Consider the following 26,768-nt stretch of genomic DNA (forward strand, 5'->3'; position numbering starts at 1 on the left):
TGTCTCGGCCTCCCAAAGTGCTGGGATTACAGGCGTGAGTCACCATGCCCGGCTATTGCTTTCTTATATTGACAGTGGGTTTGTACTCTCTCTGTGTCCTACGGCACTGCCATCAGATGGTGGGAAATTATGACAGGTTGTTGCTGGGTATCCTGTAGCTAAGTAATACCTAGCGAGGAAATCAGGATTAGAAATAGAGGCAAAGGTCACATTATTTTTTTCCTCAAAGGTTTATTATGAAAATTTTCAAACTTAAAAAACATTAGAAGGCCGGGCATGGTGGCTCACGCCTGTAATCCCAGCACTTTGGGAGGCCGAGGTGGGCAGATTACTTGAGGTTAGCAGTTCGAGACCAGCCTGGCCAACATTATGAAACCCTGTCTCCACTAAAAATACAAAAATTAGTATTTTTATTAGTATTAGTGTTAACTTGTAGTCCCAGCTACTTGGGAGGCTGAGGTGGGAGAGTCACTTGAACCTGGGAGGTGGAGGTTGCAGTGAGCTGAGACCACGCCATTGCACTCCAGCCTGTAATCCCAGCTACTCAGGTTGCTGAGTCAGGAGAATGGCTTGAACCCAGGAGGCGGAGGTTGCAGTGAGCTGAGATCACACCACTGCACTCCAGCCTGGGCAACAGAGCAAGACTGTCACCAAAATAAACAAAAAAAATTAGAAGAATAGGGAATGATCATTGTATCTGTGATGCTTAGATTCAACAGCTGTTAACATTTCCCACAGAACTCACTTTTTATTTTTTATTTTTTTTATTTTTTGAGATGGAGTCTCGCTCGTCTCCAGGCTGGAGTGCAGTGGTGCAATCTCGGCTCACTGCAACCTACATACACCTCCTGGGTTCAAGCCATTCTCCTGCCTCAGCCTCCTGAGTAGCTGGGATTATAGGCACACGCCACCACGCCCAGCTAACTTTTGTATTTTTAGAGACAAGGTTTCACCATGTTGGCCAGGATGGTCTCCATCTCCTGACCTCAGGTGATTCCCCCACCCTGGCCTCCCAAAGTGGTGGGGTTACAGGTATGAGCCACTGTGTCCAGCGAGCTCACTTTAAAGGTGGTGGAATGTGAGACCTGAGTTAGGAGAATAACCTTTTGTTGTGGATCAGTTACAGCTGCTTCTCTGTGTTCCTTCTGGGCTGTTCTTCATTCCACATACATTAACCACTTTCTAGGTGCCAGGCCCTGGGAATTAGTGAGCAAGATAACATGGTCCTTGTACTCAGTAGCACTGAGAATGCTGATGGGGGAACTCTGGGGCACTATGGGAGGACACAGCAGGAGCTTCTAACCTGAAGTGGGGCAGTAGTGTTGGTGGTAGTGGGGAAGGCTTCTTCCAGGAAGTGCCTTTTAGGTTGAGGTCTGCAGAGTAAGGAACCCGTGTCCCATGCAGAGGGAAAAAAGCCGAGGTCCTAGGGTTAAGAGAGGGGATGATGAGGCTGGGTGCAGTGGCTCATGCCTGTAATCCCAGCACTTTGGGAGGCCGAGGCGGGTGGATCACGAGGTCAGGAGACCGAGACTATCCTGGCCAACATGGCGAAACCCCGTCTCTACTAAAAATACAAAAATTAGTCAGGCGTGGTGGCATGCTTCTGTAGTCCCAGCTACTCAGGAGGCTCAGGCAGGAGAATCGCTTGAACCTGGAAGGTGGAGGTTGCAGTGTGAGCTGAGATCACGCCACTGCACTCCAGCCTGGGCGACAGAGTGAAACTCCATCCCAAAAAAAAGAGAGAGAGAGAGAGAGGGGATGATGAGTGTGTGGAAATAAAGTAGAATCAGAGACAGATGAGGCTAGAATGAAAAGCAGGGCCAGTTCCTAGGGCTGCTGTTCACCTTGCATTCTACAATATTAACACTGTAGCCTCGGCATGTTAACTAGTCGCTGAGACTGACTGGCATCTGCTTGGGTGGTTGGTTGGCTGAACTGTTTAGATGAGAGCCAGAGCAGACTGAGTGTATGTGACTCATGCTCACCATATACCACTTGGGGCCAAGTTCTGAAGGATTGTGTTCCTGTTGAGGAGTCTGGACTTGATTCTGAAGGGGTAGGTACATTAAAGGATTTTATTGAAGAGAGGATCATGACTGGATTTGTAGTCATGCTGAGGAAATAGTGGTAGTTAGAAATGGATCTGAATAAGAGTTATCAGCTTTAGGGCCTGACAAGAGTTTTAAACTTGTCTCTCTGTTTCTTCCAGAAACAAATTGTTCAAACTCTGTTAGCTTCCATTTCACCATGAGATAGTAGTAATTCTGGTTTGAGAAAGTAGAAATTCTGACTTGGGTTTATTTTGTAAGGATTTTGTAGATGTTAATTGAAAAAAATTTATTTTAGATGGTAAAAATTGAGACATCTTTTCTGGCTAGCTATTGTGGTTCTTACTTCCAAGTGCACATTGTAATTCCCTGGAGAACTTTTAAAAATATTGACATCCAGTCCAAACCCCAGAGCTTCTGATTCAGTTCGTCTGAAGTGCAGTCTAGGCAGCCTTCCTCTTTTAAAGCTTTCCAGGGGATTCACATGTATAGCCGAGGTTGAGAACCCTTGGACTAACATGGGTTCCTTTTATCCTTACAAAACTAAATTTAAGGCCGGGCGCGGTGGCTCACACCCGTAATCCCAGCACTTTGGGAGGCTGAGGCGGGCAGATCACGAGGTCAGGAGTTCGAGACCAGCCTGGCCAACATAGTGAAACCCTGTCTCTACTAAAAATACAAAAATTAGCCAGGTGTGGTGGCGGGCGCCTGTAGTCCCAGCTACTTGGGAGGCTGAGGCAGGAGAATCACTTGAACCTGGGAGATGGAGGTTGCAGTGAGCCAAGATCATGCCCTTGCACTCCAGCCTGGGCGACAAGAGCAAGACTCTGTCTCAAAAAAAAAAAAAGCCATTAAAAAAAAAATAAAATCACTTGCTGTTTATTAGATGGCTGCTGTGTGCCAGATACTTTGCAAATATTGTCTTAATCCTCGTCAAACCTCCTTATAGTCTGTATTTTTCCCATTTTACCAGTGAGTAAACAGGCTTAGAGAAGTTAAGTGTCTGTTTCAAGGTAATAGTCAATATAAAGTGAAGCACAGGTCCACCAGATTCCAGAAGCTGTGCTTTTATCTATGATGTTCTACCAGCTCCCATCCTTTTTTTTTTTCTGTCAGGTTGACTTCTTTCTTGAGAATAGAGACATTTATTATTATTATTTTGTTTTATTTTATTTTATTTATTTATTTTTTTGAGACAGAGTCTTGCTCTGTCGCCCAGGCTGGAGTGCAGTGGTGCGATCTCAGCTCACTGCAAGCTCCGCCTCCCGGGTTCACGCCATTCTCCTGCTTCAGCCTCCTGAGTAGCTGGGACTACAAGTACCTGCCACCACGCCCAGCTAATTTTTTATATTTTTAGTAGACATGGGGTTTCACCGTGTTAGCCAGGATGGTCTTGATCTCCTGACCTCGTGATCTGCCCACCTTAGCCTCCCAAAATGCTGAGATGACAGGGGTGAGCCACTGCGCCTGGCCTTATTTTATTTTATTTTTCGAGATGGAGTCTTGCTCTGTTACCCAGGCTGGAGTGCAGTGGCGTGATCTCGGCTCACTGCAACCTCCGCCTCCTGGGTTCAGTGATTCTCCTGCCTTAGCCTTTGGGGTAGCTGGGATTTCAGGCACACTCCACCCAGTCTGGCTGATTACAGGCACACACCACCACATCTGGCTAATTTTTGTATTTTTAGTACAGGCGGGGTTTCACCGCGTTGGCCAGGGTGGTCTCAAACTCCAGACTTCAAGTAATCTACCCGCCTCGGCCTCCCAAAGTGCTAGGATTACAGGCGTGAGCCACTGCACCCAGCCTGTTAATATTATGTTCATATGCTGTCCTGTGCAATTTCTTTTTTTTTTTTTTTTGAGACAGAGTCTCGCTCTGTTGCCCAGGCTGGAGTGCAGTGGTGCGATCTCGGCTCACTGCAAGGTCCGCCTCCTGGGTTCAGGCCATTCTCCTGCCTCAGCCTCCGGAGTAGCTGGGTAGCTGGGACTACAGGCACCTGCAACCACGCCCGGCTAATTTTTTGTATTTTTAGTAGAGACGGGTTTTCACCGTGTTGGCCAGGATGGTCTCGATCTCCTCTCGATCTCCTGACCTCGTAATCCTCCCGCCTCGGTCTCCCAAAGTGCTGGGATTACAGGCGTGAGCCACCGCGCCTGGCCAGTGCAATTTCAGTTGTTAGATCTTATATTCAGTCCAGAGAGTATGGAAAGTATCTTCCTTTCTACATCCCAACACCCTACAACTATCTAAGAGGGTAAAATCAAATGTGTTTGTCAGTGGCATGGTTTACTTCAATATACATAAAGGCGCCAGGCATTGTTCTAAGCACATTCACATACATTATTTACTTATCATAACAACCTTTTGGGGTAGATGATAGTATTATCTCTAAGAAACTGAAGTGCATGTAGAAAGGTTACAGAACTTGTTAGTGTCACACACGTAGTGGGTCTGACTCCAGAGACTCCAGTCTGATTATTATTGCTTTATTATTTTGAGCTCATTAAAAGAGGGTGACAAATACTGTACCTTTTGAGAACTTACAAATGACCGTGGTATGTGTGCAGAAGATGTCCTAGACAAGGAAGACAAGGAGCAGGTAGGAGGGCATGTGGAACAATTCATGAAATTCCTCAAGACAGTGGTAAAAACATTTTTCTGGTTTCTTGTTTCCTTGTCACGAGAGTCCACATGACCCTGTTGCTCAACTTCTTACCACATTTGTTCATGAGAAAATATTGGGAAAATCATAGCAACCAGTAATGCATCTGAGAAGAGGGTGAGAGACTTCAGTATATAGGCTCAATCCTCCTACCTCAGCCTCCTTCCCAGTAGCTGGGACCACAGGCATGCGCCACCACACCTGGCTAATTTTTGTATTTTTTGTAGAGACAGGGTTCCGCCATGTTGCCTAGGCTGGTCTCAAACTGCTATGCTCAAGTGATTTGCCTGCTTTGGCCCCCCAAGGTGCTAGGATTACAGGCATGAGCCACCACACCCGGCCCCTCAACTGTGGTTTAACATCTGAAAATTAGTATAATATACCACATTAGTAAACTAAAGGACAAACAACATATAATCATCTCAATAGATAGAGAAAAAGTGACAAAATTTCATACCTCTTGATAATAAAAACACTCAACAAATTAGGAATAGAAGAGGATTTCCTCAACCTGATAAAGGGCATCTATGAAAAAACCCACAGCTAATATATATATATGTGTTTGTGTGTGTGTCACACACACATTTTTTATTTTTATGTTTTTTTGAGATAGAGTCTCGCTCTGTCACCTGAGCTGGAATGCAGTGGCGTGATCTTGGCTCACTGCAACATCTGCCTCCCGGGTTCAAGCGATTCTCCTGCCTCAGCCTCCCAAGTAGCTGAGATTACAGACGTGCACCACCACACCTGGTTAATTTTTGTGTTTTTAGTGGAGACGGGGTTTCACCATGTTGATCAGGCTAGTCTTGAACTCCTGACCTGAAGTGATCTGCCCACCTCGACCTCCCAAAGTGCTGGGATTACAGGTGTGAGTGAGCCACTGCACCCAACCTTTTTATTTTTTTGAGACAGAATCTTGCTCTGTCACCCAGGCTGGAGTGCAGTGGCATGATCTCTGCCCACTGCAACCTCCACCTCCTGGGTTCAAGCAATTCTCTTGCCTCAGCCTCCTGAGCAGCTGGGATTACAGGCGCCCACCACCACTCCCAGCTAAGTTTTTGTATTTTTAGTAGTGACGGGAGTTTGCCATGTTTGCCAGGCTGGTCTCAAACTCCTGACCTCAGGTGATCTGCCCATCTCGGCCGCCCAAAGTGCTGGGATTACAGGCGTGAGCTACTGTGCTTGGCTAGAAAAACCCACGGCTAACATATTTAGTGGTAAACAGTTGAATTCTTTCCTTCTAAGATCAGGAATAAAATGAGGATATTCACTCTTATCACTTCTGTTTAATGTTGTACTGGAGGACCTAGCTAGGGCAAGAGACATGAAAGTGAAATAAAAGACATTCAGATTGGAAAGGAAGTAAAACTATTTCTATTTGCAGATGGCAGAACATGGAAAATCCTAAGGAATCCACAAAAAAAACCTATTAGAACTACTAAATGAATTTAGCAAGGTTGAAGGATACGAGATCAGTATGCAAAAATATTATAAAAATATGCTAAAATATTATAAAAAAGGTTTATTTCTTTTTTTTTTCTTTTTTGAGACGGAGTCTCACTCTGTCACACAGGTTGGCATGCAGTGGCATGATCTCTGCTCATTGCCACCTCCGCCTCCTGGGTTCAAGTGATTCTTCTGCCTCAGCCTCCAGAGTAGCTGGGATTACAGGCACGTGCTACCACGCCTGGCTAATTTCTGTATTTTTAGTAGAGATGGGGTTTCACCATGTTGGTCAGGCTGTTCTTGAACTCCTGACCTCATGATCACCTGCCTCGGCCTCCCAAAGTGCTGGGATTACAGGCGTGAGGTACCGCGCCTGGCAAATCAGGTTTATTTCTATGTATTTTCAGTGAACAATCTGAAAATGAAATGAGAAAACAACTCCATTTGCAGTGTTATCAAAAAGAATAAAATACTTAGAAGTAAATTTGGACGGGTGCGGTGGCTTACGCCTGTAATCCCAGCACTTTGGGAGGCTGAGGCGGGCAGATGACAAGGTCAGGAGATCGAGACCATCCTGGGTAACATGGTAAAACCCCATCTCTACTAAAAAAATACAAAAAAATCAGCTGGGCATGGTGGCGGGCGCCTGTAGTCCCAGCTACTCGGGAGGCTGAGGCAGGAGAATGGCGTGAACCTGGGAGGTGGAGGTTGCAGTGAGCCAAGATTATGCCACTGCACTCCAGCCTGGGTGACAGAACGAGACTCCGTCTCAAAAAAAAAAAAAAAAAAGAAAAGAAAATTTAATAGAAAAACTTTGACAACTACAAAATATTGTTGGGGCCAGGTGTGGTGGCTCACAGCTATAATCCCAGCACTTGTGGGAGGCTGAAGTGGGAGAATCACCTTAGGCCAGGTGTTTGAAATGAGCCTGGGCACCACAGCAAGATCTTGTCTCTACAAAAAATAAAATTAGGCCAGGCGTGGTGGCTCACACCTGTAATCCCAACAGGGGAGGGATTTTGGGAGGCTGAGACGGGTGGATCACGAGGTCAGGAGATCAAGACCATCCTGGCCAAGATGGTGAAACCCCGTCTCTATTAAAAATATAGGCCGGGCACTGTGGCTCACGCCTGTAATCCCAGCACTTTGGGAGGCTGAGGCGGGCGGATCACGAGGTCAGGAGATCAAGACCATCCTGGCTAACAAGGTGAAACCCCGTCTCTACTAAAAATACAAAAAAATTAGCCAGGCGTGGTGGCGGCGCCTGTAGTCCTAGCTACTTGGGAGGCTGAGGCAGGAGAATGGCATGAACCCGGGAGGCGGAGCTTGCAGTGAGCCAAGATCGCGCCACTGCACTCCAGCCTGGGCGACAGAGCAAGACTCCATCAAAAATAAATAAATAAATAAAAATAAAAAAATTAGCCGAGCTTCGCAGTGTGCGCCTGTAGTCCCAGCTACTCGGGAGGCAGAGGCAGGAGAATTGCTTGAACCTGGGAGGCGGAGGCTACAGTGAGCCGAGATTGCGCCACTTCACTCCAGCCTGGGCAACAGAGCAAGACTCTGTCTCAAAAAAAATTAGCCTGGTGTGGTGGGTGATGCATGCTACCCGGGAGGCTGAGGTGGAGGTTTGCTCAGGAGGGTGAGTCCACAGTGAGCCACGATCGCATCGCTGCACTCTAGCCTCAGTAACAGAGCAAGACCCTGTCTCAAAAATGAAATAAAGTAAAAAAAATTATTGGAGGAAATTAAAGAAGATCCATGTAAATGGAAAGATGTTCTATGGCATGGATTGGAAGACTTGGTATTGTTAAGATAGCAGTACTCCCCACATTGCTCTATGCAGTCCCTACCTCTCAAAAACTTAGCTGGCTTCTTGGCAAAAATTCACAAGCTGATCTTAACATCCATATGGAAATTCAAGGGACTCAGAATAACCAAAATAATCTTAACAAACAGTGAAGTTGGAATGCTCACACTTTCTGATTTCAAAACTTACTACAAAGCTACAATAATAAAGACAGTGTGCTACTGGCATCTGGGTAGACATACAGATCAATGGAATAGAACTGAGAGTCTGGAAATAAAACGTCACATTTAATCAATTAATTTTCTTTTTCTTTTTTTTTTTTTTTGAGACAGAGTCTCGCTCTGTCTCCCAGGCTGGAGTGCAGTGGCACGATCTCGGCTCACTGCAAGCTCTGCCTCCTGGGTTCACGCCATTCTCCTGCCTCAGCCTCCCGAGTAGCTGGGACTACAGGTGCCTGCCACCACGCCTAGCTATTTTTTTTTTTAATATATATATTTTTAGTAGAGATGGGGTTTCACCATGTTAGCCAGGATGGTCTCGATCTCCTGATCTCGTGATCCACCCGCGTCGGCCTCCCAGTGTGCTGGGATTACAGGCGTGAGCCACCGTGCCCGGTCTAATCAATTAATTTTCCACAAGATAATTCAATGGGGAAAGAATCATCTTTTCAACAACTAGTTATCCACGTGTAAAATAATGAAGTTATTCCCTACTTCACACCACACAGAAAATTTAACTCGAAATGGATGAAAGATCTAAATGTAAAAATTAAAACTATAAAACTTTTAGAAAAAAAAAATATATCGGGTTGATTCTTCTTGACTTTGGATCAGGCAGTTGTTAGATGTGACACCAAAAGAAAAAGCAACGAAAGAAAAGGATAAATTGAACTTCATCAAAATGGAAACCTTACATGTTTCATAGGACATCATCAAGGAAATGTAAAGAACCTACAGAATGGGAAAAGATATATGCAAATCATATCTTATTAGAGATTTGTTTGAAACGTAAAGAACTATTACAACTGAATAGTAAGACAACCAAATTAGAAAATGGGCAAAAGATCTTAATAGGTATTTCTCTAGAAGAGATATACAAGTGGCCAAGAAGCTTGAAAAGAGGCTGAGCATCATCAGCCATCAGGGACATGCAAATTAAAACCATAAGACACTATTTTACACCTGCTAGAATGGCTAAAATAAAAAAGATTAGAAGTGTTGGCAAGGATATGGAGTAATTGGAACCCTCATAGACTGCTGGTGGGAATGTAAAATGGTGCAGTTCCTTTGGAAAAGTTTGACATTTCTTCAAATGACTAAACATAGACTTTACATGATCTAGCAATTCCACTCATAGGTGTGTACCTAAGAGAAATGAAAACATCTACACAAAACTTTTTTTTTTTTTGAAATGGAGTCTTGCTCTGTTGCCCAGTATGAAGTGCAGTGGCGTGATCTCAGCTCACTGCAACCTCTGCCTCCCGGGCTCAAGTGATTCCCCTGCTTCAGACTTCCAAGCAGCTGGGATTACAGGCGCCTGCCACCACGCCCGGCTAATTTTTACATTTTTAGTAGATACGGGTTTTGCCATGTTGGCCAGGCTAGTCTCAAACTCCTGACCTCAAGTTATCCGCCCGCCTTGGCCTCCCAAAGTGCTGGGATTATAGGCATGAGCCACTGCACCCGGCCTACACAAAAACTTTTATATGAATGTTCATAGCAGCATTATTCATAATAGCCAAGAAATGGATACAACTTAAATGTCCATCAACTGATTAGAGCAGGGGTCCCCAACCTGTTAGGAACCAGGCTGCACAGCAGGTGAATGGTGGGCGAGCAAGTGAAGCATTATCTGTATTTACAGCTGCTCCCCATTGCTCTCATTACTGCCTGAGCTCCGCCTCCTCTCAGATCAGTGGTGGCATTAGATTCTCATAGGAGCAGGAGCCCTCTTATGAACTGAGCATGCGAGGGATCTAGTTTTCTCCTTAGGAGAATTTAATGCCTGATGATCTGTCACTGTCTCCCATCACCCCCAGATGGGACTATCTAGTTGCAGGAAAACAAGCTCAGGGTTCCCGCTGATTTCTACATCATGGCGAGCTGTATAATTATTTCATTATATATTATAACGTGATAATAATAGAAATAAAGTACACAGGCCGGGTGCGGTGGCTCACGCCTGTAATCCCAACACTTTGGGAGGCCAAGGTGGGCGGATCACGAGGTCAGGAGATTGAGGCCATTCTGGCTAACACGATGAAACCCTGTCTCTACTAAAAATACAAAAAAATTAGCTGGGCGTGGTGGCGGGCACCTGTAGTCCTAGCTACTTGGGAGGCTGAGGCAGGAGAATGGCGTGAACCTGGCAGGCGGAGCTTGCAGTGAGCCAAGATCGCGCCACTGGATTCCAGCCTGGGCAACAGAGCGAGACTCCGTCTCAAAAAAAAAAGAAAGAAAGTACACAATAAATGTAATGTGCTTGAATCATCCCGAAACCACCCCGCCTCCAACTCCCCGGTTCATGGAAAAATTGTCTTCCAGGAAACCAGTCCCTGGTGCCAAAAAGGTTGAGGACTACTGGATTAGAGGATAAACAAAATGTGATATATTGTTATAATGGAAATATCAGCAATGAAAATAATTAAGTATCACTGGGTGTGGTGGCTCGTGCCTATAATCCCAACACTTTGGGAGGCCAAGGTGGAAGGATTGCTTGAGTCTAGGAGTTTTAGATCAGCTTGGGCAACATAGGGAGACCCCATCTTTACAAAAAACAAAAAAAATCTGGTCCCAGCTACTTTGCAGGCTGAGGCAGGAGGATTGCTTGAGTCTGGGAGGTCAAGGCTGTAGTGAGCTATGATTGCCACTGCACTGTAGCCTGGGTGATGGAGCAAGACTGTCTCAAAAGAAAAAAAAAACAAAGTAGGAGTAATTGCCAGGCACAGTGGCTTACACTTGTAATTCTAGCACTTTAGGAGACCAAGGTGAGTGGATCACTTGAGCCCAGGACCTCGAGGTTGCAATGAGCCTTGATCACACCACTGCACTCCAGCCTGGGTGACATAGCAAGACCCTGTCTCAAAAAAAAAAAAAAAAAAAAAAAACTGGAGGAAATTAAGTATCGATATGTGCTCCAACATGGATGACCCATGAAAACACTATGCTAAGTGGAAGAAGCCAGTCACAAAAGACCCACACATTGTATGATCCCATGCATATGAAATGTCCAGAATAGGCAAATCTGTAGAGACAGAAAGTAGATTAGTGGTTGTCTAGGGCTGGGGTAATGTGGGGTGGAGATGAGGAGAGTGACTACTAGTGGGCATGGGATTTTTTTTTGGGGTGATGAAAATGTTTTAAAATTGGTTGTGGTAATCATAATCTTAACTCTGAATATACTAAATGCCATTGAATTATGTACTTTAAGTGAATTGTGTGGTCTGTGAATTATATCTCAGTGTTGTAGTTATTTATTTTATTTATTTTTTTTGAGACTGAGTCTCACCCTGTCGCCCAGGTTGGAGTGCAGTGGCGTGATCTTGGCTCACTGCAACGTCCATCTCCCAGGTTTAAGTGATTCTCCTGCCTCAGCATTCCGAGTAGCTGGGATTACAGGTGCCTGCCACCACGCCTGGCTAATTTTTGTGTTTTTAGTAGAGACGAGGTTTCACCATGTTGCCCAGGCTGGTCTCGAACTCCTGACCTTGTGATTTGCCCACCTCAGCCTCCCAAAGCACTGGGATTACAGACGTGAGTCACCGCGCCTGGCTGTATTGTAGTTATTTTTTAATGTTGATTAAAAGATCACCAGTGGGCAGGCACAGTAGCTCGTGCCTATAATCCCAGCACTTTGGGAAGCCAAGGCAGGAAGATAGCTTGAGTCCAGGAGTTTGAAACCAGCCTAGGCAACATAGCAAGTCCTCATCTCTACAAAAAATCAAAAAAAAAAAAAAAAGGTAAAGATAACCTGATTATCTTGCACTATCAAGTCATCAGCTGATGATCATCACTTTCTCACACAAACCTACCCAGATGTTGGTGAAAAGTTGCAGGGAAGTCAGTAGCAATCTTGGAGCTACAATGTGTTTCCGTTGAAATCAGAGCGTGATGAATGAGAAGAGGCCTTCCTGGAATGAGAGCACAGAGTGTAACCGTTGCGGTCTTGGCCTTCATTCTTTTCTGTGAGATGTTTGGGCCTCACCCCTGGGGAGGCAGAAATAGCTAGAGAGTGGGGAGAAGAGCTTGGGAGTTGTTTTTGAGGTGTTCCTCATACTTTGAGATACTCCTCATACTTTTTTTTGATGTGATGATTGTTTTTTCCTCCTTTGAACTGGAAGAAAATTTAACAATACCATGCCATCCAGTTAAAAAAACATTTCCTCAAGTCTTTTTTTTTTTCTTTTGAGACTGAGTCTTGCATTCTATCACCCAGGATGGAGTGCAGTGGCACAGTGATAGCTCACTGCAGCCTCGAACTCCTAGGCTTAAGCAGTCTTCCTGCCTCAGCCTTCTGAATAACTGGGACTACAGGTGGCCATCATGCCAGGTTAATTTTTACTTTTTTTGGCCAGGTGCAGTGGCCAATGCCTATGATCCCAGCACTTGAGGTCAGGAGTTCGAGACCAGCCTGGCCAACATGGTGAAACCCTGTCTCTAATAAGAATACAACAATTAGCTGGGATATGGCGCATGCCTATAATCCCAGCTTCTTGGGAGGCTGAGGCAGAAGAATTGTTTGAACCTGGGAGGCGGAGGTTGCAGTGAGCCGAGATTACGCCACTGCACTCCAGCATGGGCGACAGAGTGAGACTCGGTGTCAAAAAAAGAAAAAAAAATTTTTTTTTTTTTTGTAGAGACACGGTCTTGCTATGTTTTCAAGGCTGGTCTTGAACTCTTGGACTCAAGTGACCTCCTCCCTTGGCCTCCCGAAGTGCTAGGATTACAGGCATGAGCCACCACACTCAGTCCCCTTAAGTCTTTATCTTGATGAAGACACTGATCCCAAAGTGGTCTCTTTACTGTTGGCAGAGAGAATTTTAACATGTTTCTTTTCTGAGACAGTGAAAGAGGGAGAAAGGAAGAAAGCAAGGGCCAGTGCTCCAGAGGATGCTTATTCCTGGGTTAGTTCTTTTCTTTGGGCTTTGACCCTTTCGAGACTCTGATTAAAGTGTTGGACCCAAGAAAGAGGCACGTACACAGAAGAGTTGACATGATTTTAGGAGATCTGAAGATCTCCTGTTCTATAGAATTGATGGCTCTTCTCATTAACAAGAAGTATTGACATACTATCAGAATGATGGTCAGCAGTGAAATTAAGACATACATAATGGGCTGTATTCTGAAACTTGGTACTTGTAATCTGGGGGGGTAGGTTATAAAGGTCAGTGCTTGGGGCACACCTCAAATTTAGTCTCCTGATTTTGGAGTACTCTTTATTGAAGTCCTCAAATTACTTGATTTGAGGACTAAGATAAATGAGATTGAGATCATTCCGTGAGTTTCTTAAGAGAGCGTGATGATATTCAATTATATGAAGGTTTCCAGACCTGGAAGTGCCACTTTTCTGTGTCCTCCAGTTGAGAAGCTGTGAGTCCTGGGGACAGAGTCCCTAGCATAGCTTTGTGGGAGTCTAGGGGCTTACAGAGCAAGGGCCTTCTCAGGCTGCCTAGTAATGTGTAACGAATCTCACTGATCTTCTTTTCACTTTAAATAGGATGGGTATTGTCTCCTCTTTGTCTGGATTTCTGCATAAAGGGCTAGATGAAGATTATTGTAGGACCAGCAGCTTATACAGCTTTGAAAAAGTGACAGGTCTACGTGTGTAAGTGACAGTGTGTTCCGCTAGTGATCCCAGGGAGGATGAAATGGAGGTGTGGTGGGAGATGCTTCACATTTAGTAGCATCTAGTAGAAGGCATTTGTTTTGTTAATTATTTTTATATACATTACAGAAGAATTAGAAAATGCTGAAAAAACAAAAGCGTACAAACATCTTTAAAAACAAAGACATTGTATCATGTTGTAAATACTGTTTTTAAAACCTTTTTAAATGTTTAAAAGATTGCAGATATATAGAAAAATTGAGAAAAACAGAAAAATTCTATGGTAAATACTAGATTCAGATTAATCTTCATTTGATAATAATTTTGTGCTTATGATTAAGTTATAAGAATACAACCGGCCGCGCACAGTGGCTCACGCCTGTAATCCCAGCACTTTGGGAAGCCAAGGCGGGTGGATCACCTGAGGTCAGGAGTTTGAGACTAGCCTGGCCAACATGGTGAAACCCTGTCTGTACTAAAAATACAAAAATTAGCCAGGCTTGGTGGCAGGTGCCTGTAATCCCAGCTAGTTGGGAGGCTGAGGCAGGAGAACCGCTTGAACCCAGGAGGTGGGGGTTGCAGTGAGCCGAGATCGCGCCATTGCACTCCAGCCTGGAGGACAAGAGTGAGACTTCATCTCAAAAGAAAAAAAAGTTGGTCCTTTAGGGGGAAAAAATATAACGAGAATTTTGGAATGTTCTTCACCCAGATTTCCGAAAATGTTAATGTTTTACTACATTTGCTTTGTCCCTATTTTTTTTTTTTTTTTTTTTTTTAAGAGACAGAGTTTTGCTCTTGTTGCCCAGACTGGCGTATAGTGGCACGATCTTGGCCCACTGTGGCCTCTGCCTCCTGGGTTCAAGCGATTCTCCTGCCTCAGCCTCCTGAGTAGCTGGGATTACAGGCATATGACACCATGCCCGTCTAATTTTGTATTTTTAATAGGGACGGGGTTTCTCCATGTTGGTCAGGCTGGTCTCGAACTCCCGACCTCAGGTGATCCACCTGCCTCGGCCTCACAAAGTGCTGGGGTTACAGGTGTGAGCTACTGCGCCTGGCCGTCCTTTTTTTTTTTTTTTTTTTCCGACACAGGGTTTTGTTTTGTCACCCAGGGTGGAGTGCAGTGGCACAATCACAGCTCACTGTAGCCTCAACTTCTCAGGCTCAATAGAGCCTCCCATCTCAGCCTCCCAAGTAGCTGGGACTACAGGTGCATGCCACCAAGCCCAGCTATCTTTTTGTAGAGATGGGGTTTTGCCATGTTGCCCAGGTTGGTCTCAAACTCCTAGGGTCAAGCAATCCTCCCACCTTCATTTCCCAAAGTGCTGGGATTATAGGTGTGAGCCACCACACCTGGCCATCCTTTTCTTTAACCTCTTTCTTTGTGTGTGTGTGTCTGTGTGTATGTGTCTTGCGTGTGTGTTTGTGCTTGTGTGTCTTTTTTTCTGAACTAAGAGTAAATTGCTCTCATGATGTCTCCTTAATCCTAAATACTTGTGTGTGTGTGTGTTTAAAAAAAAAAGTTATTTTATGTAGCCACAGCACAGTGATCAAAATCAGGAAGTTAACATTTGTAACAATACCATTATCTAATCTGCAGGCCTTATTCATATTTCACCTATTGTCCCAATATGTCCTTTATAATGAAAGAAAGTCCCAGATCCTGTGTTGTATTCAGTTGTTACTCTCCTTTAATCTGGAACTATTCTCAGCGTTCTCTTTGTGCTTCAGAGTACATACTGTTTAGACCTGATTTAAAAAAAATAATACATATGAAACATTTTTCCATATTGAGAGATATTGAAAGCAGTGTATCCCAGTGATTGAGTCAGGGCTGTGGAGCCAGAATACTTGGTTTCAAATCCTGATTTCACTACTTAATGCCTGTGTTATCCTGGACAAGTTTTTTACCTGTGAAATGAGGAGTACTGATACTGCCTCATAGGATTGTGAGAATTAAATGCAGAGGGGCTCATTACTGAGTTCAGTACCTGGCACAGACTAAGTGCTCAATAAACACCAGCTATTATTCACACCATTCAGTGGATTCCTAAGGGACATTTTGCAAACATCTTAGTTCTGTTCTCTCTTCCTCTCCCCTCCTTCACTTCTTCACATCTGGGTTCCCGGAAGCAAATGGTCAGCTTACGAGACAATGGTATGGTTTGAGATGGAAACACTGCTCTAAAAGAGTGGCTCCCAGATGCCAGTGTATGAACTCCAGTTGTTTGGTAACAGAGTTTTCACTGGTGCAAGAATCATAATAGTGAAGTTCTTTTTCTTAAGTGCTAAATGTATTCAGTTGTTTCATTATGAAATTACATTGTTCTCTCTCATCTTTTGGTGTTAAAGTGTCCCTTTGTAAAATGATGTTTATTATAGATGATTGTTCTGTCATTATTGTATTTTAATATTTTTAGTAGGCAATAAAAAGAAACCAAATCTAATACTCTCCAAAATATTTTTGGAAATATTAATGGTTGATCACAGCCAGTGGTCTGGGAATTCGTGCTTTAGAAGATGTATGTTTGGCTTTGTGTTTATATATATATGAGTACCTGTGAACGATATTTGTATCTAGAAATACACTAGTCACTGATTGAATGTTTATTGACTCCCTCCTGAACACCAAGACATTGTACTAAATGCTTTGCATATCTCATTTCATCTTCATAATGAACCCTGTGAGCTTTGTATTGTTCTGTTTACAGTGAGGAAATAGAATCTCGAAGAGGTGATGTAATCCACCAAAGGGTTACACAGCTGTAAGTGACATAACTGCAGTTAGAACTCAGGTCTCCCTAACTACAGAGGCCATTTGAAATTTTAGCCTAGAATCCATAAATCCACAAGCTAAGGGGTGTCTTTTCCATCGAAATATGCTGAAGATACAGTTATCCCGTAGAGGTCTTCAAAAAACACTTTTTTAAAAGTAGTCTTGTAGTACAAAAAGTTGAAAACATTTCTCCACCCTTTAAACAACAGTCCTTTGGACAATAAAACAGGTGAGAGTTTCTCCTTTCTGGTGACTCTTAAATTAGGAATAAAACTACCACCTTGCCTGAACCAGTGTGATTCTTCAATCTTTGGTTCTAACTTACAGAGTGCTTTCTAGGGGAAAAACAAAATTGCTCCTGTGTGAAATTAGTGGTTATCCAAGAAATACTTCCAGGAAGTCTTGACTAGGCGTAGAAAATAAGATGGCATTTAGTGACTTACACTAATGTGAGGTGAAAAGTTGAAGGCCAACTCGTGTTGCCGAAGTAGACAGATTCTCTGTAGTTGCAAAGCTGTGGGGCTCCCTGTCTGGTGCAGCGTTTCTTCAATTTGGCTGCACATCACAGCCTTCTGTGGTGCTTTTTAAAAATACATAATCCTGGCTGGGTGCGGTGGCTCACGCCTGTAATCCCAGCACTTTGGGAGGCCGAGGCGGGCAGATCACGAGATCAGGAGTTCGAGACCAGCCTGACCAACATGGTGAAACCCCATCTCTACTAAAAATACAAAAATTAGCTGGGCATGGTGGCGAGCGCCTGTAATCCCAGCTACTCATAAGGCTGAGGCAGGAGAATTGCTTGAACCCAGGAGGTGGAGGTTGCAGTGAGCCAAGATTTCGCCACTGCACTCCAGCCTGGGTGACAGAGCGAGACTCCATCTCAAAAAAACAAACAAAAAACAATCCTGCACCCCACTCTAGCCATACGAATGAGACTCTTTGACTGAGGGACCCATGTATACGTGCAGTTAACAAGCTCCTTCAGGTGCTCCCAAGGTCCAGCATGCCTCTGGCTGTTACCTGGAACTGGGTCCACACCAGCCTTGGGAAGAGTAAGGCACCCTTAGGCTAAGGATTGCTGTCTCTTTATTATTTGTTTATTTTCTAAGCAAGCTAACATAGGAGATTGCTATCTCTTTAAAGTTGCAACTTAAACTTCTAATCAGGGTTACTAGAGGTGATGAGTGAAGGAAGCCTTGGGCTCATCAGAGCTCCACAGGGCATTTTTAATCCCTTTTTCTTAATTGTCACTGAAATTATGAGCATTCTCTCAGATACCAGTTTCTGTAAACTGCTTGATAACATGCTCACCATTTCCTTGTTCTAAATGGTAGTTGTTGAAGATTAACTTCATGCCAGTTTAATCATCCACGGATTGATGTCATGCCTTTCTGTGTCCTGTATGAATTCTGCCAGTGGCGTTAAGAGGAGGACGGCAGGGGATCTGCACTGCAGCCTCGGACTCCTGGCTGTGGCCCATGGAGCCCAGTGCCGTGGGTGCTGCCTCGCCTCATGGCAGCCTCTTCTCACAAGCTGTGATTCTGACTGATCTGTTTCCAGTTCCTTGAATGTGCCGCCCTCATGCTTCTTGTGCCCTCAGATCTTTTGGTGGACTCCCTCTAATTACTTGAGTCTCAGCTCAGATATTGCCTCCTCAGGGAGAGGTTCCCTTGCCAGTCCCTTGTATTACCTATTTTATTTTCCTTATAGCATTTTTCACTATCTGAAATAATTTTATTTGCTTCTTTGTTGTTTGTTTCTTCCACTCTGATCTTAGTTCCATTCCTGTCTGTCTTGTTTCTCTTTGGACCCTCAGCATCTGGAACAGTACCTGGCTTGTAGTAGGTGTTCACCGTATTAAAGGAGTGAAGGGTTTGAGTTCTGTACCCTCGCCTACCTGTCCCACAGGGCAGAGCTGAGCTGAGCTTGTGTAGGTACCTCTTGTCGCTAATGGCTTAGAACTGCAGCTGTTTGCTGGAGCAGAGCTTAATACCCTCACGCCTGATGATTTTCTAAATCTGTCATTCTGCAATGCCTCCATGGAGCTTCTTCCTTGCCTATGTGTGGTAGGTTAGAATGACAATAGTTATTTGGGAATATATGACCATAAGGCTCAGTTAGAGGGTAAGTGATCCCTTTGGATTAGAGTTAGTTTCATAGTCTCTCAAGTGGCAAGATTTTTGTCTTCTGGGCAGGAGCTGTTTCCTGAGATCCTGGATAGTAAAGGATGTCTTGAATTTGGAAGAATTTAGCCCTGTTGTCTCCTCTTTCCCCTTGCTATAGAAATACAGTAGGCTGGGTACAGACAAACTTGAGACTGACTTCCAGAGACATAAGTGCGGCGTGCCTGGACAGCGTACTGCTATGTGTTTTATAAAGTGCCTTCCAAAAGCTTCAGGACCCTCTATGGGTTAGAGCGGTCTTCCTAGGGGACCCCTTTAAGAATCTGATATAGTAACAGACCCTCTCCTCAGAAAAATGTACAAGCACCCGTGCATATGGTTTTGCCTACCATCTTGAGGGTGCAAAGACTTCACAGATGCCCTTCAGGGACCCTAAAATTCTGTTTGGGGATTTAAGTTGGTTTGTTCATCCATCACAGCTGGGTCATAGCTCTTCTGTAGCTGTGTCTTTCTGACTTGGTCTCCTGTCTTCTGTGCCCTCTCTTGTTTTTATCATAACCTGCTGGACCCTCTCAGGCCCAGAAGAGGCGATATTCTCCAGGAGTCCAGGTACTCAGTTCTTGGCTCATCATGAGCATCCCTCATTCCCATGTGTCCATCCAACATTTGTTGCTGTTTCAAGTCCATGTGGTTGTCTCAGGAGTCCCCGGTCTCTGGTCTCGACTGCATCTCCACCTTGCATGTTAACCATGTGGGACAAAGGGACAAATACTCCCCAAAGGAGTGGCATGCCTCATGTTACCCCTTCACCACCTCACCACCCTGCCTTTCTGCACTGCCTTGGCATTGGGCTTGTTCTGGAATGATTAGTTCGCCATTTCTAAGGAAGAATTGCTCCTACAACTCTACTGGGGAGAGAGGGCCCCTGAAATAGATGGGAAAATGAGTGGCTTGTGGGAAAACTTGCGATTTTCTCCCTGTTAAGGGAGAACCTTGCCCTCTTATTATTATTCGGAGAAGTTACGTGTGGAGGAGGCTTAAGTGGGCTGGAAAGTCTTTTGACTAAGGACAGTCATTGTGGCTGGCTGAGCCCATCCAGCAACCCCGTTCCATGTTCTGAGTTCTAATCCATTTAGCTTTATATGCTTATAGAATTTTAGAATTGAAAAGAGCTATCCTGAATGGAAAGATTCCCCTGCTCAAACAGGTATTTTCAGAATACCGGTTGTGTGCAGAACCATGGTTGGGAGGAGATGGGGCTGAAGTTTAGACATATGAAGACATGATGAATGAATTTTTTCTTCAAGAAGCTTATGTGGCAGTTGGGGAGATAGGTACATATACACGAAAAGGAAACCCCTGGTATTAGGCAGCACATAAGTGCCAAATGGTGACCTTGGGACATTCAAGTCAGACTCCAGCGTCTTAGGAGGACCACTTCAGGCCCACCCCAGTTCAGGAGCCAAGAGAATTACTGAAGGCAAATACCAAGTGTAGTCGCTTCCTGGGCCCATTTCCCTTGAGAGACCATCTGAATGTGGGCTCTCAGGGGCTGCTGACAATGAGGTCGAGTGGCTGCCTGTTCTGCTGTAAGGGGCTCAACTTGTATGTGCTGAATTCCTGTTGCTGTTTGTACGGGCGTTCCTATGTGCTCTTCCTTAGTGTCTGCTTCCCCCTCTCTGCTTTCCAGCGGGTATTCCCCTACATCTCAGCCATGGTGAACAACGGCTCCCTCAGCTATGATCATGAGCGGGATGGGCGGCCTACAGAGCTGGGAGGCTGCACAGCCATTGTCCGCAATCTTCATTACGACACCTTCCTGGTGATTCGCTACGTCAAGAGGCATTTGACGGTGAGAGTCCTTGTCCTGGACCAGATGGTGGTGTGGGCTGTGTCGCTCTTGCTCCCATGGCCTGACCCTGATTTATCTCTCTTTTTATTCTAGATAATGATGGATATTGATGGCAAGCATGAGTGGAGGGACTGCATTGAAGTGCCCGGAGTCCGCCTGCCCCGCGGCTACTACTTCGGTACCTCCTCCATCACTGGGGATCTCTCAGGTACTGCCACGCGCACTCTTGGTTTGCCCTGACTGAGGCCTCTTCTCAATACCCACACTTCATTGAGGCCTCTCACAGGGGAGAGCCAGAGGAGCGGTGCTCTGGAAGGAGGTGCCTCAAGACTGCTTCTCCTTCTGCATTCTTATATCCACATTCCTTAAAAAACCCACGCCAGGCTTTCCTAGTACAGTTGTCACTAGAAGATGGTTGGTGCTGATAGAAAGCAGTGTTTGTCCCTTCATTAAGCTGGCTCTTCTAGCCTGTATCGTGAGTTCCTTGCTTTCTAATTTCTGCTGTCAGGCTCCTCTCCTTCCAACCACTAATGTTCCCCGTTCCCCTTCCTTAACAAAGCTTTTCCTTGACTTTGCCGTCCCTCTTCTGACCCCAGACTCTCCTTTTGCTGAGACTTTTGAATGTGTTGTGTGTACAGATGCTTTTGTTTCCTAGCTGTCCACCTCCTTAACATGCTGACTCAGACCTGTGCTCTATCTTGCTAGTACACTAACACCATTCTCATGAAAGGTCATTCTGTTTCCTTGCCATATTCAGTACTCTATTCTCGTTCTCACCCTTTGTCCTCCTCAGCTCATTTAACCCATTACCCTGAAACTCTTGCCTTCTTGACTTATGTGACATTAACAGCACCTGGTTCTTTTACTTTTCCATCTCCTCTTGTTTCTTTTTCTACTTATGCCTGATTCGTAGCTTCTCGTTTATACACTTACTCTCTTTGCTTGAACCTCAATCATAACATCTTTTGGGAAGAGAAAAGGAACTGAACTTCTGTTTCTTTTGATTAATATAATTTGTTCTGGATAAAGCTAGTTTGGAATAGAAGTTTCTTGTGGCAAAATAGAAAGGCAGATACCCATCTGAAAAAGCCGACCGCTAGTGAGCTCCAGCCATTGTAGCTAAAAGGAAATGTCAGCTCAGTGAGGCTAAATCTTCCAGTTTTTCAAGAGCAGCTGGAATTCTGGATTTTTTTTTTTATATATATGGAGTCTCGCTCTGTCGCCAGGCTGGGGTGCAGTGGCGCCATGTCAGCTCACTGCAACCTCCACCTCCTGTATTCAAGCGATTCTCCTGCCTCAGCCTCCCAAGTAGCTGGGACTACAGGTGCGCCACCACGCCCAGCTAATTTTTGTATTTTTAGTAGAAACGGGGTTTCACCATGTTGGCCAGGATGGTCTCCATCTCGACCTTGTGATCCGCCCGCCTTGGCCTCCGAAAGTGCTGGGATTACAGGCATGAGCCACTGAGCCCAGCCTGGATAATCTGGATTTTTAAAATGCAATCTGCTGATCTTTAAAACTCTGGCATCTGATTTTTTTAAAATCAACTTTACTGAGGTGTGCTTTCCATACAACAGAAGAATACAGTTTGAAGAGTTTTGACAAATATTTACACCTTTGTAGTCACCATCACAATTAAGATATGAATGTTTCCATCACCTGCCAAAAGCCTTATTATCCCCCTTTGCAGTATTCCTCCCCTTCTTGGATTCCAGGCAACCATTGATCTGCTTTCTGTCACGTAGAGAGATTAGTTTTGGCAATTAGGTTCTAAGTACCGAGCAGGCCAGACCTGTGGGAAAAATTTAGCCTCGGCAGGGGGATAGGAGGCATAGGCTGGAGATCTTTGCTATATAATCTCATTATATGACTACACATTTTCCTTTGAGCTTACAGGTTTCTGGGTTAACCTCCTGAAGTACTTTTTAATGGAAAGTCCCCAACTGTCAGAAATGGCAGGGGAGAATAATTTTTTGTTTAGTCTAAGTTTTTTGCCCTAGGTCTTTAGTGAGAATACACAAGTTAGTAAGTCTGTGTTCTCTGCCCATAGGGTATCCCTAAATGCAAGTTGTTTCTTTCTTTTGAGGTCTTTCTTGTTGCCATCCTCTTACTTGTTGTATAGTAGGTTGTTGAAAACTGCTGAGAAAGTTAGGATGTTTCCCAGCTGTTCCAGGCTTTAATGCCCTGCATTGCGTGAGGAGCATTGCCCTGGCCTTTTATCCTGTCCCATGGTTTAAACTGAGCTCTGACAGTTAATATTTTTCCAACAGAAGATGAATCCAGTTTTTCACTACCTGGGAATCTGCTAAAGATTCTAGCAGTCCAAGCAGCTGTGGATGCTCTCCTTATAAATGACCAGAAATCCAGGCCCCAGTCAGTAACCAACCTAGTAGCAATGAGCACCCCTAGCACTCAGATTTGTGGTCTCTAAATACCAATTCCCACTAAAAGGAACTGCAGCTTCCTTGAGAAATGGCTGATGCAGGGTTTGAGGTAGGAAATCTGTAAGTTGGAACTTCCCAGAAAAGCAAGGAAGTTATAAAAAACTTCTGGGTTTATGTAAAGAGACGCAGGAGCCAAACTGAATAGGCTCCTACTTGACAAAGACAGGTGAGTTGAGCATCAATAAGAATCTAACTTCAGGCCAGGCGCGGTGGCTCACGCCTGTAATGCCAGCACTTTGGGAGGCCAAGGCAGGTGGATCACCTGAGGTTGGGAGTTCGAGACCAGCCTGACCAACATGGAGAAACCCCGTCTCTACTAAAAAAAAAAATACAAAAAATTAGCCGGGCGTGGTGGTGCATGCCTGTAATCCCAGCTACTTGGGAGGCTGAGGCAGGGGAATTGCTTGAACCTGGGAGGCAGAGGTTGCAGTGAGCAGAGATTGTGCCATTGCACTCCAGCCTGGGCAACAAGAGCAAAACTCTGTCTCAAAAAAAAAAAAAAAAAAAAAAAGTCTAACTTCAGTGCATTGCAACACATCAGATATGGTTAAATGTAGGAGTTTATAATGATACTTTAAAGAGAGAAATCTAGTCCCTAATTGCTTGATCTTCTCTCTGGTAATTATTAGGGAGATTAAGAGTCACAAGTACAAGAAGCCACAGAGAAACAGGCATAGTCTAGAAGGGCAGTGTATCCCATGCCCATAGCTGTGCCCTGCCCACGGCCCATTAAACAGCGGCCACGAGACCTTTTCCTGTTGTACGTGTGTGTGTGTGCATGTGTGTGGTCTTCACCAGCGGGGAAGCTGCAGTCCTACTTTGTCTGTTCTTACTGTGCTGGAAGGTTTAACATATGGGATTTAATTGTGGTTTTATCTCCAAATTTTTTAATTATACAGATGCGTCTTGACATACAATGGCGTTATGTCCCAGTAAACTCATTGTAGGTTGTAGATATTGTAAGTTGAAAATGCATTCAATACATCTACCCTACTGAACATCATAGCTTAGCCTAGTCTACCTTAAATGTGCTTAGAACATTTACATTAGCCTACAGTTGGGCAAAATCATCTAACACAAAGCCTATTCTGTAACAAAGTGTTGAATGTCTGATGTAACGTATGGAATACAGTACACGATGCAGTACTGGTTGTTTACCCTTGTGATTGTGTGGCTCACTGGGAGCTACAGCTCACTGCTGCTGCCCAGCCTCAGTACAGAGTGTTGTACTACACATCGCTAGCCTGGGAAAAGATCAAAACTCAAATTTTGAAGTATGGTTTCTGCTAAGCACAGATTACTTTCACACCATCATAAAGCTGGAAAATTGTAAGTCGAACCATTTTAAGTCAGCGATCTTCTATACAGGTAATGCATGCTTGTTGATAAAAACTTAAATACAGAAGATATAGAATATGCCTTGTTCCCCATCCTTATTTTTAGTTGCAAAATGGAGAGGTTTCAATTATTTTTTCAAGGTCACTGCCGGTTAGCTGTGGATCAGAGGCTTGAACTAAGATACTGACTTCAAGAAACATACCTCTTTTTCAAGTGGCACAAGTCATCCTTCTTCCATTTTTCTTCAGATAATCATGATGTCATTTCCTTGAAGTTGTTTGAACTGACAGTGGAGAGAACCCCAGAAGAGGAAAAGCTCCATCGAGATGTGTTCTTGCCCTCAGTGGACAATATGAAGCTGCCTGAGAGTGAGCACAGGGGCCCGCGGGAAATGGTCCCATAGTTGGGAAGGAGCTTGCAGTGCTGTACCCATAGCTCACAGGGCGGTCTCTGCTCTGTGTTCTTCCTCTGAAGGGTAGGGAGCACTTTCATCTGCCTTTCCCCTTCAAGTTACAGATGAGCAGCAGGAGGGCCGCTTTGTTTCTCAGTTGGAAAGAGGGGGTCTAAGCTCTGGCTTCCCAGAAGTAGGTGTCAGAAACTGGGGGCCGGACAGCCTATAGTTTGATCCTTCCCTATTGGGTGGGCTCCCTGTTTTCTGACTTGCTTCTCTCTTGCTTCCTCAGTGACAGCTCCACTGCCGCCCCTGAGTGGCCTGGCCCTCTTCCTCATCGTCTTTTTCTCCCTGGTGTTTTCTGTATTTGCCTTAGTCATTGGTATCATACTCTACAACAAATGGCAGGAACAGAGCCGAAAGCGCTTCTACTGAGCCCTCCTGCTGCCACCACTTTTGTGACTGTCACCCATGAGGTATGGAAGGAGCAGGCACTGGCCTGAGCATGCAGCCTGGAGAGTGTTCTTGTCTCTAGCAGCTGGTTGGGGACTATATTCTGTCACTGGAGTTTTGAATGCAGGGACCCCGCATTCCCATGGTTGTGCATGGGGACATCTAACTCTGGTCTGGGAAGCCACCCACCCCAGGGCAATGCTGCTGTGATGTGCCTTTCCCTGCAGTCCTTCCATGTGGGAGCAGAGGGTGTGAAGAGAATTTACGTGGTTGTGATGCCAAAATCACAGAACAGAATTTCATAGCCCAGGCTGCCGTGTTGTTTGACTCAGAAGGCCCTTCTACTTCAGTTTTGAATCCACAAAGAATTAAAAACTGGTAACACCACAGGCTTTCTGACCATCCATTCATTGGGTTTTGCATTTTACCCAACCCTCTGCCTACCTGAGGAGCTTTCTTTGGAAACCAGGATGGAAACTTCTTCCCTGCCTCACCTTCCTTTCACTCCATTCATTGTCCTCTCTGTGTGCAACCTGAGCTGGGAAAGGCATTTGGATGCCTCTCTGTTGGGGCCTGGGGCTGCAGAACACACCTACGTTTCACTGGCCTTCATTAGGTGGCCCTAGGGAGAGGGCTTTCTGCTTTGGATCACTGTTCCCTAGCATGGGTCTTGGGTCTATTGGCATGTCCATGGCCTTCCCAATCAAGTCTCTTCAGGCCCTCAGTGAAGTTTGGCTAAAGGTTGGTGTAAAAATCAAGAGAAGCCTGGAAGACATCATGGATGCCATGGATTAGCTGTGCAACTGACCAGCTCCAGGTTTGATCAAACCAAAAGCAACATTTGTCATGTGGTCTGACCATGTGGAGATGTTTCTGGACTTGCTAGAGCCTGCTTAGCTGCATGTTTTGTAGTTACGATTTTTGGAATCCCACTTTGAGTGCTGAAAGTGTAAGGAAGCTTTCTTCTTATACCCTGGGCTTGGATATTGCCCAGAGAAGAAATTTGGCTTTTTTTTCTTAATGGACAAGAGACAGTTGCTGTTCTCATGTTCCAAGTCTGAGAGCAACAGACCCTCATCATCTGTGCCTGCAAGAGTTCACTGTCATTGAGCAGCACAGCCTGAGTGCTGGCCTCTGTGTGTCAACCCTTATTCCACTGCCTTATTTGACAAGGGGTTACATGCTGCTCACCTTACTGCCCTGGGATTAAATCAGTTACAGGCCAGAGTCTCCTTGGAGGGCCTGGAACTCTGAGTCCTCCTATGAACCTCTGTAGCCTAAATGAAATTCTTAAAATCACCGATGGAACCAAACATGAGCTTCTGACTGTGTTCTTTCTTCTAGGAGTGGGTTTGGGGAAAGTTCAGGCCTTTATTCTGAGCAGGCCTTTTTTTTGAGCTTCAAGCCCATCAACCGTTGTTTTGCCTTCTCCTGGGTTGGAAAAGCCCTCAGCTCAGCTCAGAAGGAAAGGGGGTCACCTTGGCTAGGCAGAGGTCTCTGTCTCTTCAGGCTTTCTTTCCTTCCCATGCACTTAAACAGCACAGGCTATAGTGCTCTCCTGCAGGTGGGCTTCAGGTGGAGGCATCTTCCTCCCACCTCCCCTCCAC

The 26,768-nt window shown here is 45.0% G+C and overlaps 1 protein-coding gene across 10 annotated transcripts in view; it reads left to right on the plus strand.

The window, feature by feature from the left end:
* Positions 1 to 26,474, plus strand: part of LMAN2L (lectin, mannose binding 2 like) — a 34,193-nt gene extending 7,719 nt beyond the window's left edge. For 6 of the 10 annotated variants that reach the window (XM_001150690.5, XM_063789577.1, XM_063789578.1 and 3 more), the window contains 4 exons: positions 20,374 to 20,535; positions 20,629 to 20,743; positions 24,566 to 24,685; positions 25,001 to 26,474. In XM_001150690.5, coding sequence (XP_001150690.2) covers positions 20,374 to 20,535; positions 20,629 to 20,743; positions 24,566 to 24,685; positions 25,001 to 25,143 — 540 coding nt within the window. In that variant the 3' untranslated portion in view covers positions 25,144 to 26,474. Of the gene's footprint in view, positions 1 to 19,259; positions 19,293 to 20,373; positions 20,536 to 20,628; positions 20,744 to 24,565; positions 24,793 to 25,000 lie in introns of all 10 variants that reach the window. The other 4 variants (XM_515742.7, XM_063789575.1, XM_063789576.1 and 1 more) reach the window with 2 other exon arrangements.
* Positions 26,475 to 26,768: the final 294 nt, after the last annotated feature.

The sequence above is a fragment of the Pan troglodytes genome, chromosome 12 (genome assembly GCF_028858775.2).
Source record: "Pan troglodytes isolate AG18354 chromosome 12, NHGRI_mPanTro3-v2.0_pri, whole genome shotgun sequence".
NCBI classification, from domain to species: Eukaryota; Metazoa; Chordata; class Mammalia; order Primates; family Hominidae; genus Pan; species Pan troglodytes.